Below are 21145 nucleotides of genomic sequence, written 5' to 3'. Positions count from 1 at the left end.
ACATGGCTTTTCTCTTAGTATGTCATGGATTTCTCACTAATACGTAGGCTAGTGAGGAAGGGAAAGCTGACCTTTTCTGCAGCTCAAAGAAGAGCAGCACAATTCCCTCCTTACTGCTGCCTCTGTTGCTTTCAAAATTTGCAGATCATTGCACAGTTGGCTTTCCCAACAGCAATCAATGGTTTTTGAGTTCTATTGTGGGAGAGTGACGGCAAAAGAGAACAGTGCCATTTTATTTATATGGCCTTTTTAGGTGCCAAGAAATGTCACTGTCCAGAAATTCCAGTTGATTGCAAATGGAAACTAGCAGCCCTTAATGGCAGAACCCACAAGGGTTGAGAAGAGGGGGAACAGCCATCCAGAATCAGCAGAATAGCTTGAGAGAGGAAGAAAAAGGATACTGGACTCCTCTTCCCAAAGAGGGGAACAGTGGGATGTGCCCATGAATTTTCTGAAGGTGGTGAAAGATTCTAGAAATGGACAAGTCTAGACAGAGGGGAGTGCACAAGCTAGTGTTGTAGCCCTGGATGAGGTGGGTTAAATCCTGAGATGGTTTATGTATGAGGGAAGGGCTAAAGATGGTACCAGGTGCAGTAGTGGCTTGGAGGGAGAGTCAGGATATATACAAAGGCTGGGTAGGTGGGCAGAAAAGTGTGGAGTTTGAGTGAGAAGGGCTGGTTATAACCGATCAAGGGGAAAAGGTGGAAAGGGAGAAGAAGGTTGAGAAATCTTGGGTCTGAATGTGGAGGGTTTGGGGTGCACAGCCTGCTATATGACCCCAGAATATCACACAAGAAATTGTCATTAGACTTCCCTTCAATGACTACAAGTAATGATAGTGGTGACTTTTCACAGGAAGGATCTTTTACGGGAACTGAACTGTCTACTCTAGATATAAATTGCCAGTGGCATCAATTACTTGATAACTCTAGTCTAGGGGCACTTTACTGCACTAGATTCTGGCACATCACTCTCCTTGGCTGTAAAAATATTTTTCATTGAATGCAAATGAATGACATTTAATATAGTAGCCAACTGCCAACTGTACTTCTCTACTTTGAAATATGAGTCAGCTGTTGGTATCAAGCATATTCATGCAGTGCGGTATAGTACAGGCACAGCTGTGAGGAGACAGGCACATTTCTAGGTCAGTTTAGGTGACAAGCTTCAATGAATTCTGCAAAAAATATACTAAATCCTGGGATATTTTGTTTCTGCATTAGCACCAATACCATGCACTTTAATAGATTTAACGCAGAGAATTGGTCTTAACATTATGATTGATTAATGTAATGTATGCATTTATCATTTCAGTCTTGGAAATGGAAAATCCACTATAAATGTTCTGGGAGTTGGAAGTGGCACAGGTAAGATGTTTAAAGCTAATAACAAAACTAACGTACTATACTTGTGTTTCTATTTTAAGGTACTGGTACGTTATAGAAAGTGCTGTCAAAACTTTGAAAAAAATGAAGAAAACTATGGAAACTATTTTAATATGTCAAATTTACAGTGAAATAGAAAGTGAAGGAAATGGGGACCTGAATCAACAGTTAAAATCGCCTTTCTTCTTTAAACACCTAGATTCAGATCCCTATTTATCTAACAAATGAGAAAATGTGTTGACTTTAGTTCTGGTTCTAGCTGTACATGTTTAAAAAAATGCAGTTGATTAAGGGTACAGTTTTTTTCAACATTTCAAAATTTATTTTTCATTGAAAAATGGAATGTAGTGGAAAATGTTTTTGGAGCAAAACTTCATTTCTAATGATTTAAAAAAATATTATTTTGGAAAACATGAATTTTTGGTATTTTTAGATATTTTTATTTTTAAAAACTCTGGAGAAATGTCCAGATTTATTTTTCCCCTCTAGCAAAGTGAGGAGAAAATTAAACAAACTGAGAAAAGTTTGTTCTCAGAATCATAATTTTCATTTTAGAAATAACACCTTCAATTGTAAGCATTAAATACTTGCTTTCAAGACTTCCACCTTTAAACCTGACACTTCCTCTTAGTTTTTACTTGCTCCCTTGAATTAGAGAAGGTAACAGAGTACATATTTGAGGCTTTGTTTTTTCACAAATTGAGAAAACGTCTGAGAAAGTAGAGGGAAAAATGCACTATAAATCTTTTTTGGGGGGTGGGAGCGGCGCAAGTCTAAAAAATAAACTCTCCTATGTTTTCTTAGAGTTTAATGAAGTTTCAAAAGGAAAAACTATTATTACCTGATGGGAACATTTCTAATGAGAATTTTTTTTTTTTCTGTGAAAAATTCTGTAAGGAAAATGTCCATTATCGGGACAGCTGTTTTATGAAATGCCTTCACAATTTGGCATGACTAGCTCTCTACTCAAGACTGGCTGGGGACTGGAAAGCAGAGGTTCTGCTGCTGTGGATGCAGTGTTGATAGAAAGATTAATTATGAGCTCTGACCTTTTCATGATAGGAATCTTATGTCGTGAATACCAAAAAAGTGAGTTTAGCAGACTAGGTTATTAATGGAGACTGGTTACCTACTCACTATCTTTGATGGCTGGTGGTGACCCAGATCAAGTTTTTTCAGTCAGGCAGTGTTTTTTCACAGTTGGTACAGCTATCAGTAATTAAACAGTAAATTCCTGATTTCTGATAGGTTTGAGTTATCAGAATGGCCTCTTCTATTTGAACTTTACTCCTGCTGCATGAATATTTTCCTGAATTGATTGGAGTTGATGTGTAGTACCTGATTCCTTCCAGTAAATTTAAACAGCTAGATTTATACAAGACCGGGAAGTGAATGAGACCTGGAAAATCACATCTAACAGTCACTGAATGTGTCTCTGTTGATATTGGTAGTGACATGGCTGTCTCTGCCACACCTCCTTGCAACTTCCTAATCTTGAAGACTGATCATTTAAAGGCTGAAATGTTCAGGAGTCTTACGGGGATGTTAAAGCACATTAAAAATGGCCGTCTGATCTAATTTAGTTTGCCCAGGTGCAGATGTTACACATAATCAATCTAAAACCCTGACAGAACAGACTGGTCTACAGAACGGCAGAACCTGGTCTAAGATAAACTTGGATCAATGTACACTCAAAGTTCACTGGTCTCGGTTAGACCGGTGAATGGAACTTCTGTACAGTTACCTGCACAGCCCCAGGGCTGGGAAAGCCCAGCCATTGGCCCCAGTCCCAGGCTGTGCTTTTCCTACCGTCCCCCTGGCATCAGCCTATTTTTATCCCCATGACTCCTCATCCCCACCTGTGAAGCAGTCCCACCCCTCAGGCTCCTAAACCCCCTATCCTGCAAGCTGCTTCAGGTGCTGACTTGATCAGCATTCACCACTGCTGGAAACTAAGGAAGTAAGTATCAGTGGAGGAAGGAGCAGAAGGATGGGGTGGACCAGGGGGCTAAAAATAGCCCCAAGACTCCCTGTGGACCCCCCCAATCCCTCCTGCAGACCCTGCCAGGCCCTCCATCCCCCATGGAACCTATTTGCACCCCTTCCCTCTTGCAGATCCTGTCTGCCTTCCCATCCCCTACAGACACCACCTGACCCACTAATATCCTGATGCCTCCTGTGGATGCTGACTGCCCCTGCTCCCCTGATCCCGCCTGCCCTGACTGCTCCAATCCCTCCTGGGGTCGCCATCCACTGCCCACCCCCCAATCCTTCCTGCAGATGCTACCTGCTCCCCATATCCTCTCAATCCCTCCCACAGATTGAACTACTTGAATCCTCAATTCCCCATTGAGCCTACTTGCACCCCCCCTTCCCCCAACACCCCCCCCCCCAGCTAGCCCTGCCCATCCTGATGTACCTTAGATTGGGTAGCCATTTTTAATGTGATCTAACTTCCCCCTAATCCCCCAAATGTCTGTGCTTAGCCAACAAGAAGAATAGGGAACTGATTATAACTAGGATGAAACAGTCTGAGATGAAGAGATGAAGGAACACTCTGTAAAGCAAGGAGAATGAAGACACCAAAATGGAAAAGAATACAACACAGACAATTAAAGCAAGTTTCAGGTGTGATTACGTAGTTTCCGAATCAAAATCAAATCACAGTGTAATCTAGAACTGGCCTCACGCACTGAACAGCTAAAAATGCTTTAAAGAATGGTAAACAGCTTCTATTTGTGGCTTTTTCTGTTGGTTGTGGGGATATACATGATTACCAAACTGCACAGTAAATAAACAGCATTCATCAGCCTGCAACATCTGAGGAGCATTCTGCTCATGTTTACAGAAGCAGTGCTACACATTTCTTAAGACATTTTTGACCAATCCTGAGCCATGCCTTGGCCAGAATACAGCAATCCGCATCTCTCTTCCTCATCAATGAACTCAGGTCAGAATACAGTCTGAACTCTAGCGTACTTGGTCTCAGGTGTGAAAAAAAGTTCCCCGTGCTGCATATTTGCAGTACGGGCTCTAAATTTGATACCTGGAAATCCAGGTATCAAACCCCCCCCCCCCCAAAACAAAAAACCCCACCCCAGAAAAAAGCAGCACAGAGCATGGTTCTGAAGTGTGCCCTGAGGCAGGCTGGGGCTCAGACCTCCAGAGACACTCTGGCATCTGGCCAGAGCATCTCAGTGGTGCTCCTGCTGTCCTAGCATGCTGCGTTAGCGTGCAAGGCAAACAGAAGTAGAGCAAAGCTGCTACGTAAGCCAACCCCAGGCACTGTCCCAGGTAAGCCAGAACTGGCCATGGGGGGGGACTGTGTGGTTTCTGGGGGGGTTTATGGGTGTGAGGTGTATGGGTGGGTATGGTTGGGTTTATGGGTATGGGGAGAGGCAGGGTGTGTGTGGGGGGAGAATGTGGGGTGTGTGGGGAGGTTTGAGGGGGAGCTGCTATATGCCTATTTCCCTCCACCCCCTGCAGACACAGCCCCCAGCGCTGGCAGCAGCAGCCAGTCAGGCCATGCTCACTAAAGTGCTGACCTGAGGTCCATGCAGTGAGAATAGGCCTGCCCCGCTAGTGCATCTTTGGACACTCAGTGTGCTAATGGGGTGGTTTGGGTTGGGCTGGGCCCATTTTCCCTGCATGGAACATGGATTAGGCAGTGCTGCAGTGGGCATGGCCTGGCTGGCTGCTGCTGCCAGTGCCAGGAGCTGTGCCCCACCAGGGGTGGGGGGAGTGGGCATGTGGCGGTCCCCCCCTCAAGCCCCACACTTTCCCTCACACCCACCCACACACCCCACACCACCCACATCCCCCCCACACACCAACACACTCCACATTCCCCCCACCCCACTCCTGCAAACCTGGATCTGACTGTAGAATTTTTAGTATATTCACTCTCCCAACACCGCAGGGCACCACTGTTATTCTGATATTACATGGGAAGATTAAGGCACAGGACGTGCACGTATGGACACATGAATGCTTTGGCCCCTGTCAAAAGGGGAGTATTTTAAGAATTGCAGCAGCTGGTAGGTTCTAATTGTTGTGTGATCTGAGAATGATTCAAATGAAGACAGCGTTCTCCACTTCTCCATCTAGGGTTAAAGTTGCACCAGACTTGCTGTATCTCCATCATGACTGACTCCAGACAAGTTGTAACAATCAGCTTCAAGCCCATCCATGAACACTAGGGAAGACATGTTTCAGATTTCTAGGCATATAGCCTTTCATAGATTCATAGATTGTAGAGTCAGAAGGAGCCACAAAGGATCACCGTGTCTGACCCCCTGCCCCTGGCAGGAAAGAGGACCAAGGTCAGATGACCCCAGCCAGGTGTCTAGCAAGCCTCCTCTTGAAGACCTTCAAGTTAGGTGATAGTACCTTCTTTTGGAAGCTAATACCAGATTGTGGCCACCCTTACTGTAAAAAAAAATCTTCCTAATGTCTAACCTGAATCTACGCTTCACTAGTTTGCACCCATTATTCCTAGTTACTCCTAGGCATGCTCTGGTAAATAGCGCATCTCTAATTCCCTGTTGTCCTCTCTTGATAAACTTATAAGTGGCTACAAGGTCTCCCCTCAGCCATCTCTTGTGAAGGCTGAAGAGATCCAGATCCCTCAACCTCCCCTCATAGGGTCTTTCACAGAGGCCACTAATCATGCGAGTGGCCCTCCTCTGAACCTTCTCCAGATTCTCCATGTCCCTTTTGAAGTGCGGCGCCCAAAACTGGACACAATACTCTAACTGCAGCCTGACTAGTGCCACATAGAAGGGGAGCATCACCTCCCTCAATCTGTTGGTCATGCATCTGCTAATGCACAACAAGGTGCGATTGGCCTTGTTGATGGCTTCATTACACTGCCAGCTCATGTTCATCTTGGAGTTAACTATGACTCCAAGATCCTTCTCAGCTGCTGAGCTGCTGAGGAGGTCATCCCCCAACCTATAGGTGTGCTGGGGATTCCTCCTCCCTAGGTGGAGTACCTTGCATTTATCTTTGTTGAATTGCATCCTATTTCATTCTGCCCATTGGTCCAACCTGTCCAGATCGGCCTGTATCTGCTCCCTGCCCTCTGGTGTGTTAACTTTGCCCCATAACTTGGTATCATCTGTGAACTTGGAGAGGGTGCTGTCCACACCCTCGTCCAAATTGCTGATGAAGATATTAAATAACACCGGTCCAAACTGAACCTTGTGGGACCCCACTGCCTACCTCCTTCCAGGCTGAGAATGACCCATCCACCACCACTCTCTGGGTGCAGTCCCTAAGCCAGTTGGCCACCCACCTGACTGTGTAAGCATCTACTCCACAGCCTGATAGCTTCCCTATGAGAATAGGATTGAAGACTGTGTCAAAGGCCTTCTTAAAGTCCAGGTAGATGACATCAGCCTCAGCTCCTGTGTCAAGGCAGTGTGTGACCTGGTCATAAAAGGCTATAAGTTTTGTCAGGCAGGATCTACCTGTGATGAACCCGTGCTGGTTTACTTTCAGCATCATTTCCCCTGCTGTGCCTTCACAAATGCGCTCTTTGATGATTTTTTCCAGTATTTTCCCAAGGATAGAGGTAAGACTGACTGGCCTAAAGTTACCCAGCTCATCCCTGCTCCCCTTCTTAAAAGTGGGCACCACATTGGCCCTTTTCCGGTCCTCAGGAACCTGGCCAGAGCACTATAAGTACTCAAACAGCCATGCCAGTGGCTCAGCTATGACACTAGCCAATTCCTTCAGCACCCACGGATGGAGGTTATCTGGGCTGGCTCACTTGTACCCATCCAGCCCCTCCAAGTGCTCCTTAATTAAGTCGGCACTAACCTTTGGCAGTCTGGTGCCTTTTGGAGATCTGTCTATGTTCAAGGTGGGGGGATTGTCTTGGTCACTACTTAGGAATACTGAAGCAAAGAACTCATTGAAGAGCTCCGCCTTTTTCCTTATGTCAACCACCAACTGTCCTGATTTGTCCTGCAGGGGCCCTATGTTACTCTGTGCCTTCCTTTTGCTCACTGTATCTGTAGAAGGATTTTTTCTTGTCCTTAATTGTTGTAGCCAACCTAAGCTCCAGTCCTGCCTTGGCCTGCCTAACTGATTCCCTGCAATAACGTGCCATAAGGATGGCACGATGGAGGGATAATATTCCTCATTGGTGATTGCCCCCTGCTTCCACTGCCTATACATCTCTTTCTTTTCCCCACAGTCTTTCCTGGAGTTCCCTGTTCAGCCAAAGCGGCTTTTTTATCCCCTTACCCTCTTTCCTGTGTAAGGGGATAGACTCCTTTTATGCCCCAAGGATCACTCCCTTGAGAAACCTCCAACCCTCCTGGACCCCCATTTGCTCTATGCTCTTGAGTTCTGCCACCTCACTAACTAGCCTTCTAAGTTTACTAAAGTTGACCCTTCTGAAGTCTAACATTTTAGCCTCACTGGATATTTTTCCCACCCTTCGCTGGATAGTGAATTCTATCAAGTGATGGTCACTATCTCCCAGGTTACTGTGTACTCGCAGGTTCCCCACGAGATCATCACCTGTTGCTAAGATGAGGTCTAGCAAGGCGGTACCCCTGGTGGGACTGGACACCACCTGGGTTAGGTGGAGGTCCTGCATGCAGTATAAGAACCTACATGAGCAGTTTGTTTTGGCTGTCTGCTCCTCCTAGCAGATGTCCGGGTAACTTAGATCCCCCATGACCACCACCTCCCTTGCCTGAATGGCCTCTGAGAGCTGCCTGGAGAATATCTTGTCTAGCTCATCATCCTGATGAGGAGGTCTGTAGTAGACCCCCACTACCAGGTCCTTTTCCCCTGGCCTTCTGTACTTATGTAATTCAGCTGCTAGATTTCAGTTATTTTCCATGAAAAGTAATAAAAATCCATATCCCTTCCAGTCAGACCCCACATACATGTAATAGACATAGTACCACAAGAAGTTTTCATATTGATAAACTGGTGGAAAGACTCTCTGCACATGGAACACTATTCTCTGTACTCTTACTTGCCAACCCTCTGGTGACTGATGCCACCACAGAGGGATGGGGTGGCTCTTCTGGATTAATTTTAAGTATTGTCACTGGAGGAGCCTTTAGAATCTCATTTACATATGAACTGCTTAGAGCTATCTGCCTGGCATGCCAGAGTTTTCTGCTTCTTCAGGGGTCAGTAACTCAAATGCCAAAGAATACCACCACAGTGATGCCCTATGTCAATAGAAATCATTTCCACCATGCTTGGAAGTCAAATTAGTACCTTTTTAGTCAAGTCACACCAGAACACATTATGTTCTTGACCTTCAAAACACCTTGACAGTGGTGATCAGTAGGAAGTTTTCTGAGAACTATGAATTCTAAAGGCACAGACTTACAGACTATCTTTTTTGCAAGTGTGGATCCCAAAGGAACACGTGCTTCCAACAGATAAGAAAAATAATTGTCGCATAGTCTTCTCCAGAGGAAGTACAAACCCAGGATTACTCTCAGAGCTTTTTTTCCTTGAATGCTAGTGTTGTTGGGTGCCATTTGATCAATCTCCATGACATCCAAGGTCTTCAGGAGACTGAAACAGATTGCATATGATTATGATAGCTCCAGATCAGTGGTTTTCAACCAGAGGTCTGCAGACCCCTGGGGATCCACAGACTATGTCTAAGGAGGTCTGTAAAAGATGACTGTGATCGATCAATCACACTTACAATTCAAAGGAGGTCAGTACCTCCACTCAAAACTTCCAAAGGGGTCCACACTTCCATTAGAAAATATTTAGGGGTCTGCAAATGAAAAGAGTTTGAAAACTACTGCACTAGATGGACTAGTCTTCTCTGGTATTTAGGCTTGGAACACAGCCGCAAGTCACCAAACAATCTTTAGAGCCAAGGTCATATCACACACCTATACCCAATTATGTGGGTGCTAAACAAAAGAGGTGTTTTGTTTGAGCATCCCAGCACTATGTCTCCCTTAATATCACCAGTCTTAATAATACTGGTATACATGTCTCCAGATGATCCAGACTTCCCAGCGACGCCAGAAGAATTCATCAAGCAACAACACCACAAGTAGTCCATGTGACCAATCACTTGAAGAAGAAAAAAAGATTGATTACCATACAATCCTGATGAACAATAATTGTTGTTCATCAAAATACCACATTTGCGTGTGTACAACATGCCCCAGAATATAATACACACACTGTTTTTGAAAGGCAACATGAGGAAAAAAGCATTTTTCTAGAGAGGTGGCTGCATAGGACAGGGAAAGAGCCTAATCATTTGCTGACTCATTCTTCCTTTCCTGCTTAACTAAAGCTGTAACCCTAGCTGCCACTGAAGACTGGTCTCCATGGGTAGATCTCTGGTTTTGAATAGATTTGTGGTTTTGAAAGAGTCTCTAGATCTGTGAAATGGGAGAAAAAAGATGAGAAATAGCTAGCAGACTTAAAAATGTTCCTAAGAAAGGTTAGCTTGATTAGTGGAAGATGGAGACCATTAAAAATGAAAGGCAATTGTTAACACCTGTGGAGTGAAAAACAATTAGACATAAAGTCAATTGACTCCTTCAACTGCCTGAATAGTAATGCCACAACTGTTGCACTTTAGACCAGGAGTCAAAGCAGGGTGCACCTATCTTGGGTAGTAATAGCTTCTTGCTTAATATGTGCCAAATTGGGGGGGGGGAGGCTGATTTTGGGGGGAAAGGTGTGTATTATATGCATGCAACAAAATATGACACATTGTTCACACAATTCTACAATCCAGTCTCTTTCCCTGCTATTAGAGTCCAACACTTCTGGCAAAAGAACCGAAGGGTGGCTTATCCCACTCTTGCCCTTGTGTTGTCATTTTGGATGATGTGAAATCACATAGGTATCATGTGCAGCCCCAGCAGAATCTACTGACCAGAAGCTTCTGTAGAACTTGTGTGGACAACACATTTGAAAGAACCAGTTACCCTAGGATAAATAATCACTCCTTTGTCCAGCTTGCTTAAAATTAAGCCAATACCTAACTTTGTTTATTTATCCTAATTACTTTGATTGGTTTGCCATGTAACCAAGTAAGTACCACCTTTAGTAGGTCCCATTATTGCTTAGCTTTCATTGTTTCTATGTCCCATTATTCCTTGTTCTGTTACATTTTTCTGTTTATACTATGCAAACTGCTTGTATGGGGACAGTGGTACTGGGATTTCATAGATTTCATAGACATTAGGGCTGGAAGGCACCTCGGAAGATCATTGAATCCAGCCCCCTGTCCCAGGGGCAGGAAGTCAGCTGGGGTCATAGGATCCCAGCAAGATAAGCATCCAAATTTCTCTTGAAGGTGTTCAGTGTAGGTGCTTGAACCACCTAGTAGATTATTACCATAACTAGATTATATTTTACTGTAAAAAAATTAGAAAAGGCATGATTTTAATCAGATGATGTAATAGATGACTGCTTCATAATGGACTTCTTTTTTGATATTTTAAAAGTATTTACTACGTATTTATTGTCTAGGTGAACAGGACTTGAAAATGATCAAGATAATGCAGGCACAGCACCCAGGAGTCTTGATTAATAATGAAGTCATAGAACCGAATCCACAGCATGCTGCATCATACAAAGGTATGGCACACATTGTTAAGGCAAGAGGATGCCTGTGTTTTGATACAAGGTAGATACGAATATTAACCTAGGTGGTTTGGGGTTTGTTTGTTTGTTTTTTTTTATGAAATTCATGTTTGTTTGTTTTTTTTACTTTATAAACAGCATTAATTAATAAATCTACTGATCTTCAGAATGTCTCATTTATTTGGCACCAGATAACTTCCACTGAGTATGAACAGCAAGTGAAAGAGAAAAATGCACCAAAGAAATTTGACTTCATACATATGATTCAGGTAAAGAAATATTATTGTAATATGATTTTTGTGGTTGTAAAACCTTCTGTTGAGATGGGACCTCATGTCAGAAGGTTTTGAGCGCTGAGGGGCACATCCTGCTCCCCCCCCCCCCCACTTTATAGACATTTTTATAACGTGACAGATTTTGTTTGATTCAAGGCCAGCCTGAGTCTGTTATATCCAAAAGTCATTACTACCAGGCTTTTGGGCTTTTCAGTGGCCTATCTGAAAGAACATGGTGATTGCAAATCAGGTCCCAGTGGGCACATGTCCTCAGCAGAAAATCACAACAAACTGGCACTAATCTCTGCAGAAGTTAATGATGTAGTGGGAATAGAAAATGAACATATTCTCTCACAGAGATTTTCCCCTAGGTCAATACTGAGGGCTGCCTTAAAGCTCTGCTCTTGGTGATGAGCTAAAATCCGTTGTCCCAAAACCTGCCATTGAATCTAATCACTGTGGTACCTGAACATCAGTTTTATCATCCTCTTTTGCTGATGTCACTGCGCAGTCCTTGGAAATGGGGACGATTTGTGCAAGGTAATAACTATCAATTGTATTCCGCAAGAGAGAATTACTTGCTGAAATGATCACTATATATCACCAGGTACATTCTCACATGCTTGGAAAAAGTCATACCATCATCTTCATTTTACTGCAGGATGCCTTGATTTTTATATTGTGGTTGCTGTGGAGAGTGTAGAACTGGGTAATAATTACTACATGGCATTCATACATACTGAGTACCCAGCAGCCAGCTTGGAGTGTGAGCAAGCATTCTTGCTCTGTGTGGCATCCTGATTTTTAAGCAGCATGGCTTTGATTAATAGGGTATTTTACCCTGTTTCCCTTGTTATGCAGGCTTATTGAACTGCATACTAACTCTCTATGCATTATGTAGATGACCTTGGGATATAACCATCTCTCTTTGAAAGTGGCATTAGAAATCACATCAATCCTATTTCTTATGATTTTTTTTATTATTCGCATTGCAGTAACATTCAAAATGGTATTCAGTTAGGCATAAAGGATACAGAAAAATATGCAGTGTTAACTCCAAAATATTTACCATCTGTAAGTGACAAAAAAAATCATAATAAGACTAAGAGTTACCACATTGGAATAGACCTGTGCTCCATCTAGTCTACAGTCATTTCTCTGACAATTCCCAGTAAAGACTTGGCAGGAGAAGATGCAAGACCCCTTGTAATAGGACCACCAGTAAGCTCTGTGCAAACATGTAATTGTTCCTGCCATCACTAATTAATTGTAATTAAAAATAAAATGCAACAAGTGAGAGAAAAAAGTAATATTAGTCTAGATTCCATTAAATTGGAACACAGGGGAACATCTGCAGCCAGCCAAGGGAATACTGCTCAGAGCAAGCTGGCTACAAGAAGGCAGGCAATTAGATACCAAAGGGCAGGAGTGCCTAGTGCAGGAGTAGCTCTGCTGCCACAAGACAATAGGGCAGTGCCTAATTGGGCAACAAGGAAGCAGCAGGAGCAGTAATCATAAGCTCCCTTGGAAACTGGATGGCAGGTCCCAATGAGCAATCCCTGCAGGTGGTGGGGAGAGTCACTTGACCTGCAGGGGCAAGGCTTAGGAAGTACAAAAGCCCAGGACTTGAGTTAGGTGGCCGGGGAAGGAGCTCTGCCCTGAAAGGACTCTACAGTAGTGACTGGCTCAGGCTGCTTGCCCTGAGGATGGAAAGCTGCCCAGAGAAGGAGCTCTGTACTCAAGGAACCATAGCTGAGAGATATACTGGGAGCTGTCTGCCATGAAGACCACAAGTAAGGAATTAAAGGCTTACTGGGGTAGGTTCCTGATATAGCCAGTAGGCTTACAGGTTGTGTGGTGGCCAGGGTGCTTACATTTTGGGTATATTTATAACCAGAGGACAGGATGGCACTGATAGGGGAGGTTAGGAGGTCCCAGTGGTGCCAGAGTGGCATGTGACTGTGTTGGGGAGCCCCGCTAGGGGCCAGTGCCCAAAACACAGAATAGGTTCTGGTCAGGGGAAGCAAGCCTAGAGGAGAGTGAGAGACTGAAGCACAGTGACCCAAGGGGCAAGCCCATGTGGGGCAAGGACTGTGGCTAGTGGCCTGTAGCCCAGAGGGGCAGAACCCCAGCTTGACAGAGGTGAGAACTGGTGCCAGGAGCCCATAGCTTACAGTGGATGAGAATAAACAGGGCTAGGGAGCCCACAACCCAAGGGGTTAGAACTACAGCCCGGGGCCCATAGCCCAGAAGTAGACAGAAAAATAACAGCTTGAGCACTAGGATGGGCAGTGACTGAGGCCCAGAGGCAGAGACTGAAAAAAGGCAAGGAGGCCTGAATGGACTGGAACAGAGATTGGGGGCTGAGTGCCCAATGATGAGTGATTGGTAATACCTGGGGGGTAGGGGCATGGTTGTAGGGAAGGATGGAGGTCATAAAAAGCCCATACAGCATCTGGTGTCCTGTGGGGTATGTACAGGCCAGGAGGGCTCATCTAGCATAAGGATAGATTGTGATCCAAGTGAGATATGCTGGCCAGAAGACAGGCCAAGGCTTACTCTGAGACCCTTGGGCAGCCTCCCTTTCCAAATCTATTAAGAACACTGAGGCCTGTCAGGTGAAAGCAAAGGGAGGGTAGCTTAGAGGCAGAGTTAAACAGGAGTCATTTGGTCACCTGGGGGTGCCATGACCACCTTTGGGAACCTGGCCCTGTTACAGGGCTCTGCAGGAGAGCCATTTTAAATTTTTCACTGGAAACTTTTAAAAAGATGGATTGGTTATTATAAAACTTATGCATTTGGGGTTTTTTTTAATCTGCTTTTGTTGAAACCAAAGGTTTTATTTTATCTGTTCTCCTCAAATCTATTTCTTTTTCTTTCTTCTTACCCCTTCTTTTCAATTGATAGGATCATAGCAAGGGGCCTCACAAGGTCATCTAGTCCAGCAGATGCTCATCTAGTCACCTGGTCATCTAATCCAGGCTCATCCCAGGCTAAAACATTCCAGCAAGTGTCCGTCCAATGTGCTCTTGAAAATTTGAAAGGATGGAGAATATCATTATGGTCTCTAACTCTTCTGGGTAGCTTGTTCCAATGCTTAACCACCCTTATAGTCAGAAAGTTCTTCCTAATCTCTAAATTTCCCTTGCTGCAGCCTGAAGCCATTCTTCCAAGGTCTATTCCCTATGAGGAAGAGAAAAGTCCCTCTCCATTCTCTCTATAATTTCCCTTCAGGTATTTGAAGACTGTTTTAAAATCCCCCTACAGTGTTTTCTTCTTCAGACAAAATAACCCTTAATTCTTTCAGCCTTTTCTTATAAAGTATACTTCTCAGGCCTCTAATTATTTTAATTGGTCTCTGTTGGATTCTTTCCAATCTATCCACATCCTTTTTGAAGTGTGGGGCTTAATACTGGACACAGTACTCCAGTGCTGAACAGGGTGGAAGATTCACTTCTCTTAATTTGCAAGTGATACTCCTGTTAATACAACCCAGTATATTATTGGTCTTTTTTTTGCAACAAGAGCACAGTGGCTCACATTCTGCTTATAGACCACTGTAACCCCTGGGTTCTTCTCTGCAGTACTGCAACCATGTCTGTCATTTCCCAGTCTGTATTTGTGCAGTCAGAGACATAGTAGGCTGCCAGAGCATGGTAATTCATAGATTCATAGATTTATAGATGTTAGGGTCGGAAGGGACCTCAATAGATCGAGTCCGACCCCCTGCATAGGCAGGAAAGAGTGCTGGGTCTAGATGACCCTAGCTAGATACTCATCTAACCTCCTCTTGAAGACCCCCAGGGTAGGGGAGAGCACCACCTCCCTTGGGAGCCTGTTCCAGACCTTGGCCACTCGAACTGTGAAGAAGTTCTTCCTAATGTCTAGTCTAAATCTGCTCTCTGCCAGCTTGTGGCCATTATTTCTTGTAACCCCCGGGGGGTGCCTTGGTGAATAAATCCTCACCAATTCCCTTCTGTGCCCCCGTGATGAACTTATAGGCAGCCACAAGGTCACCTCTCAACCTTCTCTTGCGGAGGCTGAAAAGGTCCAGTTTCTCTAGTCTCTCCTTGTAATTGCCACATTCCAGCAAACTAAAATAATCAAATGGAATTCCAGTGCATCGGAGCAGCCTCCATGCTCATGTATAGGCACTCATAAGGTCCTTTCCAGCCCTACTTCTCTGTGATTAACATACAGTCTACCAAATGAGCTCTGTATGGTCACTTTCCACCTTTCTGGCAGAAATACAACCAATCAATCAGCCACAAAAAATATCCCAGTGTGGTCTTGAACTCAGTCAAGGAGCACCCAAGGCTCTCCCAAATGGGTTGGCACTGTTTAATCCTTTCTTTCCCACCACTCAGAATTGCAACCTAAACCTGCTGGTTTAAGTAAAACCCAACTTAAATATGTTCCAGCACTGTAGCCTGAATATTGGTTCTGGGTGTGGTCAGTGCTCCTAGGACAATGCAGGTGGGCAATTATTGCCAAATGGCAAAGGAAAGACCAAAACACTGCAAGGTCTTCAGGGCTAAACTCATCTTCAAATCAAATTATTACAATATAGGAATGTGGGAATTAACAGTTTGTTACTGAGCATTTCCTCACACCTGGTTTACAAGACTCTTTAATGGTCTTACCTTGTGAACAGTTCATCCACATCTCCACTTTTCAGTATTCTGGTTCCTACTTCCCTTAACTTGTAAATGCAGCAAAAAATTCAACGGAGTGAGAGAGAGAATGGATCTAAGGTGAGGCTAAAGCAATTGTTGTGGTGTGGCAGGGGCTATTTATCTGAAAGCTACTTTCTATGAAATAAATGTGCATAGCATCAATTGTGATGAATAGTAATGTAGCAGTTATCCAAGGTGGAATGCAGGGTCTTGAGGAGCCACAGAGGCAGACCAGGAGCCACAGAGGTAGACCGTGTTACAATGGGCAAAATTAATTCAGCTGTTATGCAGGGATGATGGCAACAGCTTAGAAAGCCTGGAACATGCCTTATATGATGGGATTTATAAAACTCATGCATTGGTAGGGGACATGGATCTTGCTGCAATTCTTCTCTGATAGTGGGTGTCAATTCATAATCATGGGATGATGAAAAATGCCAGCAGAAAACCTGACAAAAGATTGTAAAAAAATCCTTCATACAAGCCATCCTACTCTCTGTTACAGAGCCCTATTTGCTGTTCTATTGCTGGCCACACAGAATCCCTTGTGGTTGGTCTGTGATATCAGTAAGGGGATGAAAATGTTCTGGCAGTGATAACATCTAAGTAACACAATGCATTAACTTGATTTGCATTGGAAATGGCAGGTTGCTTTTCAGCTGAAGCATTAAAATTATATTGCCTCCCTGGCCGAAACAGTCATTAACCTTATTTTACAAGGTTAACTTGCCTTATAAGTGACTAGTCCTGTAGATCATACAATTAGATAGCAGGTAGTAGTAGTTACTCATGTTTCTTTAATATTTTACACCATGTTTAATTTTGTGAAAGAGAAATTCTCAGATGGATAACCTCTATCAACACACATTCCCTCCACTTTTCCCTGCCCAGTTCTTCTAGGAGTCACTCTCCAGACCATCAAAAATAAAATCTAGTTTGAAGTGTCTGAGCTACAACACTCTGGAGACATATACATTAGCAGAGCTAAAGGCCACCATCCTGGCTAATGCAGGAAGAAAGATAAGACACCAGGGATGTGATTTAACTGGGCTGTGACTTTACTAACTCAATGCACCAGAGAACTAGCCAGTAAAAATGTGTACAATGCAAGCCATCTTTCCTTGTTAGAGGCTTGCTCTTACCATCCCCACCAGACCCAAGTTGAGACTATCTTCTTCCTCCTTACCCTGCAACATTGGTAGTAGGGAAAAGAGTTGCCTCCTCATTGTCCCAAACATTTGCCCTACTTGTTTGTCCTAACTGGATCACTCTGCATCTATACTCTCCTGCATTCCTCCTTTCCCCCATATTACATTTTTCTATCTCCAGCTGTGTCCCTCTTTCCTTTAACAACTTTGCTTGTATGCTCCCTTACTCTCTGGAGCACCCTCCTAGTTATGTGTCTGTTGAGATCAGTGATTCTCAGACAGGCTTCTGTGGCACCCTAGGGTGCCATGAGATCTGGTTTAGGTCGCTTGCTCTTTTTTAGGGAGCGGGGACCATGTCTGTTTAATAGTTTGTACGGAACCTAGCACCATGGTGCCCCGAACTTGCATTGTACCTTTGGGACCTGTTTATTTGGATCAAGTCTGTGGTCCAGATAGTCCTCTAGCTTGTCACCAGTAGTGGTCAGCACCATCTGGTAGTGCCAGATGGTACAGGAAATTGTGTTATTGGCAAAAGTGCAACAGCATGCCTTCCACAAAAGTCTCCTCAAAATTCCTAAAGATCCAACTTAAAACTCAGATTGCTGTATTCAGAGCCTACCAAGCCAATGAATAACTCAGCACACTTAACTATATCATGATACATAATCAGTGATAAGGATTGTGCTGTTTTTATGTCTGGGGTATAGTTACTTAAATACCTTCTGACCTTTCTAAAATGTTTGCATTAGTAGGGAACATAGCACTATGGTCAAAGTCCATTAAAGTCAATAGAGGTCATTTAGTTGACTCCATGGGCTTTTGATCAGGCCCATAGAACTAAATTGGATTTTCCTTGCACATATTAAATACAAACATGAGAGTTGTGTGTGGAATAAAAAAATCCTGTATTAATGAAGACAGAAAGGAAATACACTTATACCTAATGCACAGGAGATAAAAATTGAAACAAAATTGTTTATTTTAGTCATAAATGGAAGCTAAAATTAATTAATATCAATAAACAATCTGTGGCTAAAGCTGCTAATTTGATCTTTTTGCATGTATAACCAAAGAGATAACAAGTAGAAACTGAGTAGTGAACTTGCCTCAGTATATGCCTCAGTCCACTGCCAGAATACTGTGTCCAGTTCTGCTCTCCATCTTTCAAAAGGATGTGGGAAGCTGGAGAATGAAGCTTTAAATGTTATGGTAATTAAACATCAGAACAATTTACCATGGGGCATTCACCATTGCTTGGCATTTGAAAAATGAAATTAGATCTTCCTCCAAAAGATGTTTTAATCCATATACAAAATGTCACACTAGAATAACATAATGGCCCCTGGGCTCTATGAACCCACTAATCTAATTTAATATATAACTGCTCACAAACATATGCCATTTGGGGGCTAGACCTGATGGTCCAAATGATCCCTTCCAGTCCTAGGTACTTGTTTGTTGTATACATGTTGCTCAGGAAAGAAGTTAGACAGGGGCAGAATTCCATAAATTGCTCATTTGTGAATCTGCCCATGCTGATTTTCCATTGAGGAGAGATTATTTTTTATGCCAGACTTCATCACATCATAAATGTGGTCAGCTTCATCCAGGGCTGGGTGATTCTGCTCAGCATGTGCGTCAGCAATTAGATACTATGATGAGCACTAGAGAAAACTTCAAGACAGAGATTGATGTATTCAGTTCAAGGATACTCCTCTTGGATTATCAGTGTGATTTTTCTCATGCTTCTCTTCCCACAGTCCTTCAGTTTCACCATGAAATTTAAACCTCTTTGTTCTACATTAATGTTATTTGTAATGAGAATAGATTGTGACATACCATCTCTATATAGTGCAATGAAACGAGTTAAGCCTTAAAAAATGCCCTGTTGCACTGCAAAGATAGGATGACGTAACTGTGCCTGTATAGCTGTTTGTTGCTTTTTTGTGATTTGTAGATGCTTTACCGTGTGGATGATATTACAAATACCATCAAGTTTTTCCACAGCTGCCTGGACCAAAATGGCAAACTTCTGATCATAATTTTATCAGGTAGGATTTAAAAAAAATAAGAGATGTGAAATATTAGATCAAAAATACTTGTCTTGCAGATTTACTTAGTTTGCTAATATTTTAACATTTTGGACTTGTGAAACTAACCTTTCTGGCGCTACGTTCAACAGGTAGCAGTGGATGGGCCAGCATATGGAAGAAATACAGGCACTGCTTGCCCTTAACTGACAGTGGCCACTACATCACATCTGATGACATCAAAGATATTTTGGATGGAATGGAAGTTGAATACCAAGTGTACGATTTCCCATCTGGCTGGGATATCACCAAATGTTTTATTGAAGGTGATATGACTGGGGGTCACATGATGGATTTCCTAACAGGGACTAAAAACTTCATGGGCACTGCACCTCTTGATCTTAAGAAGCGCCTCCAAGAGGCTCTGTGCCAGCCAGAATGTAGCCACAAAAAAGATGGAAGCATCATTTTCAGTAATGATTTGAGTATGATTGTAGTCAAATCCTAACACCCAGGAGTAGATGCTGACATTATTTTCATCAGACAAGCTGCACAGGGGTAAGTGCCAGGCTCCCCAAGAGAAGAATCTTAAAAATCTTTTTTGTATAGCTGGGAGGGAGATTGTTGCAGCTTTATGAGGAGTGATAGGACAAAGAGGGCTTAGCATGAAACCTCTTATCTATAGTCAGAATGTCAACACCAAGTGTGAAATCTTGCCCCAAATGAAGTCAGCAGGGGCTTTGCCATTGACTTCAATGGGCCAGGATTTCACCCAACATATTTAGTCTAGTCTGGACCTTGCATAACGTATTTTAGGAATGGAATCCTACGTTTCTGCACAGGATTCCTCCACAAACAAGTATGATAGCAGATGTTATATATGAACAACTCTAGAAACTTGAAAAAAGGAGAAAAAATGTACCAAAATTCTGTAGAGTTTTTATTATGCTTGTATTGTGTGTACAATGTAGGGTGCTACGTGTTTTCTGTGTACAGTACCTTTACATTTGTAAGAATTCAGTAACCATGTTGTTTTCAGAATTGCTATAACCTGTACCTGAAGAAATATGTATACTGTGCTCTTTGATACAAAAGTCTGTGTTTTGTTCTTTATATAGACATAATATGAATTCTGGTTATAGAGATGGGACTGCAAACTAACAATGAGCTTAAAAAAATTCCAGAAAAAAGTATAATGTTTCTCTGTTTTAACAAGAAAAGTAAAAAAGTAAAATGGTTACTTCTGGAAAGTTTGTTTTGTTTTGTTTTTTTAGCGAGGAGGAGCAATTTGAAAAGTATATGCAGGGCTGTGCGAAGCTTTGGTTGCTGATTAGATTCAGTGGAGTTTTGACCTGATTTGGTGGCCAACTCTCCGAATCCAAATCAAATCAGGAGACCCTTTAATTTATCTGAGTCGAATCAGAACCCTCCAAATCGATTTGGAGAGATTCAGCGATTTGGCTACAAACACAGCTTTAAATGTTTTTTCTGCATACCTCAAGGTACCAGGGGACTCGTGAAAGCTGTGATGCTGGGGCAGATGGAGCATCCCGCAGGAGCACAGGGGGCTTCCCAGCGCACTCAGCAGCAGACCTGGAAGTGGACCAGAAGCACTTCCTGTCCATTTCTGGGTCCACCATGGAGCACGTAGGGACCCCCCGCCCCAGGCCTCCCTGGCTGGGCAATTGACTCTTCCTCGGTCTGAGGGGCACCCAGGGTTCCCTAATGGCCAATCGTCAAGCTGGTAGGATTCGAGGGGGCCCACCTGTGCACTTGGTAGTGGACTTAGAAGTGGACCATAAGTGCTGGGTCCACTGGGAAGTGGAAGTACTTCTGGGAAGTGGAAGTATTTCCGGTCCACTTCTGGGTGCGCCGCTGAGCATGCATACCACCCCCCCCCATGCTCCTGTGGGATGCTTCATCCGTCCCAGTGTTCATGAGCTGTACCTGGTACCTCGAGGTACGTAGAAAAAACATTTAAAGCTGTGTCTATGGCGTAATTGCTGATTGTCTGAATCAGCATCA

The 21145-nt window shown here is 43.4% G+C and overlaps 1 protein-coding gene across 2 annotated transcripts in view; it reads left to right on the top strand.

Moving 5' to 3' along the window:
• Window positions 1-20387, top strand: part of LOC102563588 (carnosine N-methyltransferase 2) — a 32223-nt gene extending 11836 nt beyond the window's left edge. The window contains exons 4-8 of one of the 2 annotated variants that reach the window (XM_006265214.4): window positions 1315-1367; window positions 10878-10985; window positions 11130-11260; window positions 19048-19141; window positions 19273-20387. In XM_006265214.4, coding sequence (XP_006265276.1) covers window positions 1315-1367; window positions 10878-10985; window positions 11130-11260; window positions 19048-19141; window positions 19273-19628 — 742 coding nt within the window. In that variant the 3' untranslated portion in view covers window positions 19629-20387. The remainder of the gene's footprint in view (window positions 1-1314; window positions 1368-10877; window positions 10986-11129; window positions 11261-19047; window positions 19142-19272) is intronic. The other variant, XM_014599576.3, reaches the window with a different exon arrangement.
• The last annotated feature ends 758 nt before the right edge of the window (window positions 20388-21145 follow it).

The sequence above is a fragment of the Alligator mississippiensis genome, chromosome 4, assembly GCF_030867095.1.
Source record: "Alligator mississippiensis isolate rAllMis1 chromosome 4, rAllMis1, whole genome shotgun sequence".
Taxonomy (NCBI): Eukaryota; Metazoa; Chordata; order Crocodylia; family Alligatoridae; genus Alligator; species Alligator mississippiensis.
This window is presented reverse-complemented; position numbering and strand designations above follow the sequence as displayed.